Consider the following 5,060-nt stretch of genomic DNA (forward strand, 5'->3'; position numbering starts at 1 on the left):
GGGCGGCCAGTGTTTTTCCATCGCATCTTGGATCTGAAGAAATGAGATAATGAACTGATAAACACGCACGGAAGAGGAAGATAACACTGAGATTGAGTGGCATGCATGAGGGCAGCGAATGGCTAGGAATATTTGGAGTACTGGATCCACCGATACCGATCGAGAGGCCGAGAGAGATGGAAACAGACGCCGGCGATCAGGATCAGAGCTGCCTTTTCCGCAAAGAGCACTTTTTGAGCAGCTATTCAACAATATTCTCTCTATTTTCATAAAAAATCGTTTTAAATAAGGTTTGAGTCAAACATTGAAAATATAAATTATGAATAACTTTTAAGTTGTTGGGTTTGGAAATATAAAAATCATATGAATAGATTTATCCTAAAAATACTTTTATAAAAATATATATATAGCACTTTTTGATAAATATTTTTATAAAAATAAGAAGTCAAAATTAAGTTTTGGACACCGTATCGTTATCCTAAGCTATTTTTTTATAGGTATGGAGAAAGTATTTCTCTCAAAAAATTCAGCAAACAGTATTTTTTTTTCCTTTCTGGACTGATCTTTGGAGCACCAACCAGGTCGTCCGCCAAGATCAGTGGTTCTCCAATGCATGCGCTTTAATAATTCCCTACTCGTTTTCCAAGCATGCATGTAGTAGACCTCTTCTTCTTCCTTCCTTTCTTTCTTTTCAATAAAAAAAGAAATAGTATGTGTCTTTCTCGATCGTGCGGTATGGTAGTACCTGCAGCAAGAAACGTGTTGGCACAGTGTGAATCTGCGCGTCACTGTTGCAAGCATGCATATGCATGGGCTAGGGCCATGGACGAGCAATGACTGGGCTACAGCCTACACACAGGTGGAGGTGGTGGTGGTACCACTACCACGACCCCGGAGCTCAAGGCCTCGAGCTAAGTGGCAGGCTCACTCGCTCAGTGGTCCACGGCCGGCCGGGAATGGATCGGAGTCGGAGGCCGGAGCACACAGACAATAGCAGCCACGCACACGAGGGCCGGGTGCGGCGACTGTACGTGTGCGGAGTGCGCCGGCCGCCGGGAACAGCAGCGCGAGAGAATTTGCCTGATCCTCTCCGATCCCCGGAGAGACGTGTGAAAGACCGGCGGTGACTGCCGGATCGGGGGGCGCCATAGAATATAGATGCCGCTGCCATTTGCCGCCGGGTCGACTTCGTCGTCGCCTTTAGGAGCGGAGTAGTCACGGGAGAGAAGCCAAAGGTTGAAGATAGGGCGGCAGATTTCCCCCGAGTCGCCGCCTACCAACGCCTTTATTCCACCTTCTCCTTGCTTTGCGACCATTTGGGTTCACGTCCTCGTCTTGCGTTGGCTTTAGGCCATGTTTAGATTGGAGATGCAAATTTTTTTTTTGTGTCACATCAGATGTGTCGGAAGGGTTTTTAAAAACTAATAAAAAAACAATTACATAGCTCGTCTAGAAACTGCAAGACAAATCTATTAAGCATAATTAATCTATCAATTAGCATATGTGAGTTATTGTAGCACTTAAGACTAATTATAGACTAACTAGGCTTAAAAGATTCGTCTCGCAATTTTAAACTAAATTATGTAATTAATTTATTTTTTATCTACATTTAATATTCCATGCATGTGTCCAAAGATTGGATAGGATGGATGAAATTTTTTTGGGTGTAGAACTAAACAGGGCCTTATAATAACCAAGATATAGAGCATAGTTTATATTATGATGCCTAGCTCAGAAAACATAGAGCATAGTTTTAGAAAAAAAAATGAAATATTTTTCTAAGTTAAAAAAAATTCTATGAATGCTCTAATATTAAATGAAGCTTTTAGTGTTTCAAATTTAAATTTAAATTTATCAGATATAAAATATTATGATTTTTAAAAACATTTATACAATTTTATAAGTTTTTTTGACCTCCCTAAACTATCAATAGTCCGATTTACCTTCTCGTGGCTGTAGCGCTACATAGAATGTGCGATATGGGGCCACGTGGGCTGAACACGTTTTTTTTCCCAAAACAGCTTAAGGAGGTAGATCGGATGATGTCAAAAGTTGGAGGAGTCTATAAATCTGATTTTCTGATTGAGGGAGACAAATTATACGTGAGAGATCAGGTGGGTTTTTTTTTTTTAGAAATGAAAAAACTCAGCTGTCCAGTTTTAGCCCATTAGTGGTACGGCCCAGGTCTGGACTTTTTGACCCACTCCAGCCTCTAGCCCATCTCTGGTTCGGTCAAACAAGCCACGATACAGTACATTTGAAGGAAAAAAAATGGGGTGGAAGCCTTGGGTCTTGTTTAGTTCAAAAAAATTTGCAAAATACGAATAATAGCACTTTCGTTTGTATTTGACAAATATTATCCAATCATGAACTAACTAGGCTCAAAAGATTCGTCTTGTCAATTTCGACCAAACTGTGCAATTAGTTTTTATTTTCGTCTATATTTAATACTTCATGCATGCGTCTAAAGATTTGATGTGACGGGGAATCTGAAAAATTTTGCAAAATTTTTTGAGAACCAAACAAGGCCCTGCCAAAGCTATCTCCTATAACAATCATGTCAGAGACGGCTGTCAGTTGCAACGAAAAATCGATGCCACTCCATCTCCGAGCCCGAGGTCCAATGCTACAAAGACGTGAGAGCCAAGTTTGAGTGGGGCACGGACGCACGGCCGAACTCTGAAGTCTGAACCAAGGCCATCGTGCCGTCGCGCTCGGCTTCGTTCATCCCTGCCTCCTCCTCGTGCCCGGGCCGTCGTCCATTCCGATCCGGATTCTGTGTTTGACGACCCAGGTACGTTGTACACGTGTATTCTGCTACCACACGAACAATGGCGCAGGTCCAAGAATTCCTCACCGTCGTGAACAATGACCACGCAGGTACTCGGCCAGCATCTCACATCGTCGACAATGTCTCCGGCTTCGATCGCGGCCACCGCCCCGCCGTGGGCCGACCTCCTGCCGGAGCTGTGCCACCTCGTCACGGAGCGTCTCGACCCCATCAGCATCCTCCGCTTCCCGGCCGTTTGCAGGGGCTGGTCCGCGGCCTGCGAGGAGAATCCTCGCCTGCGGCCGGGCGCGCCCGCGCTGCTCACGTCCGGCTTGGACACCGACGGCTGCGAGATCGAGTCCAACGTTGACGCGGGCGCATTCGGCCTCCACGACGTGTCTGGTGCCGACGCCGGCGGCAAGTCCTTCCTCGGTGAGGCCGAGGGGCTGAAAGGCCGGACCTGGGTCGGCGGCAAGGACGGGTGGCTGGTGACCACGGACTGCGGCTGCGACGTCGAGCTCCTGAACCCCGTCACTGGCGCCCGGGTTCGCCTGCCGTCCTTCGCCACCATCCGGGGAGTCGAGGTGCCGGGCTACCTCCACGTCCGCACCACCAGAGGTGGTCACTGCCACAAGATCCTCAAGGTCGCGCTGTGCCGGACGCCGGCGCACCCGGACGGCCACCTCGCCGTTGCTCTGTTCTCTCAAGGTCTGCTAGCGTTCACGGCGGCCGGCGCCGGAGACAAAGGAGAGTACCGGTGGACGGCATTGAAGAACCCCACGTCCGCCTCGCGTTCAGATGTCTCGTACATGGACGCCATCGTCCTCGACGGGAAGCTGTTCGCCGTGAACGAGGTCGGCCGCATCTACTCCTGGGACATGGACGGTGGAGCCACGACGGAGCCCGCGGTGGTGAAGGGACCGGAGATTGATGAGAGCAGCGGCCATGACAATGACCATGACCGTTGCGGGTTCTACCTGGCCGCCGCTTCCGGCGGCGGCGGCGGCCAAGAGCGGCTTCTGCTGATCTACGTACATGGCTACGACGTCGCCGACATGTACAAGTACCGGGGCAGGTGCTGGGACAGTCGCGTGTGGAGTAGGCTGGTGTTCGACGACAGGAGGAGCTTCCTCGAGCTCGGCATGTCGCTCCACGAGCTCGACGCCGGCAGCGGCACGTGGCGGCGCGTCGCGGACCTCGGGGGAGATCGCGCGCTCTTCCTGGGGGCGAACTACCCGTTCTACGTCAGCGTGCGGCGTGGGCGTGCGTCCGAGGATGAGGCCGATCTTGAGGCAGACTGCGTGTACCTCGCCGACACACCCTACGGCTGCGACGCGGCCATCTTTGACCTCAAGGTGGACGGTTACATCAAGCAGCGCCTCGCGTACTCGCTCGTGGCTGACCCATTGCAGATGCCCATGTGGTTCCTGCCAACGGACTACCCACACTAGGTGTGGTTACGGATGGAGATACTTTTGTTTCTAAAAAAATATCATGCTTTTTTTTTAGTTAAAATGTGCCTAAGATTTAGTTCCGAATCAGAAGTTACATCAGAGTTGGTGCTATACAAGCAGGTGTGAGTTAGATAGAGCTACGTGTTAGGCTCATGTAAACCCAGATCAGCTTCACAAAATTTAGGGAGTCGTTGTAGTTGTAACCATAAGGTCTGTAAGGGAGAGGAACAACATCACCACAATGATAGGCCCACGCCGGTGAAGTATCAAGTGACCAGAGTTGTGGTTTTGAAGGAGAAGCACTCGTAAAATCTCCTTGAGGATTTAGGCTTGGTTGGTTAAACCACATTACCAAGTCTCAACTATATAACTATAAGAGCCACCTAGTCTATATCTATACCTATTTATAAAAGGAGAAAATTTCAGTCTGCCTACCTCCTATCCGTCATCCGTCATGTCCGCTTGTTTGAATCAATCGGCGCTGGTAGCTGTAGGAGGAAAAAAAGAATAGAAGTTTTTCTAGAGTTCCCAATACAAAATCTCCTATACACATTAAAGTATATTAAAAATAAAAAAAGTACAAGGTCCTAAATACAAATTTGTCAGCACCGACCGCATCAATCGGCCCGTACATATACTACTCGAAGAGGAAAAAAAGAATATAAATTTTTTTAGGGTTCATAATGCAAAATCTCCTATAAAAATTAATAAATATATAATAATTCATAGAAAAATCTAAAAATTATAAAACAAATTCTGTTTAGCTCCACATATTTAGATCCATATAGTAAACAAAAAATATGAAAAATTTTAGTATATTTTTTTTGCTGGTAGAT

At 47.5% G+C, this 5,060-nt stretch overlaps 1 protein-coding gene across 1 annotated transcript; it reads left to right on the forward strand.

Moving 5' to 3' along the window:
* LOC8079600 lies at positions 2,541-4,434 on the forward strand. Its single transcript, XM_002447186.2, has 2 exons — positions 2,541-2,794; positions 2,881-4,434. The coding sequence occupies exon 2, from the start codon at positions 2,911-2,913 to the stop codon at positions 4,219-4,221; it is 1,311 nt and encodes a 436-aa protein (XP_002447231.1). The 5' UTR covers positions 2,541-2,794; positions 2,881-2,910; the 3' UTR covers positions 4,222-4,434.

Source organism: Sorghum bicolor, chromosome 6, assembly GCF_000003195.3.
Source record: "Sorghum bicolor cultivar BTx623 chromosome 6, Sorghum_bicolor_NCBIv3, whole genome shotgun sequence".
Lineage (NCBI taxonomy): Eukaryota > Viridiplantae > Streptophyta > Magnoliopsida > Poales > Poaceae > Sorghum > Sorghum bicolor.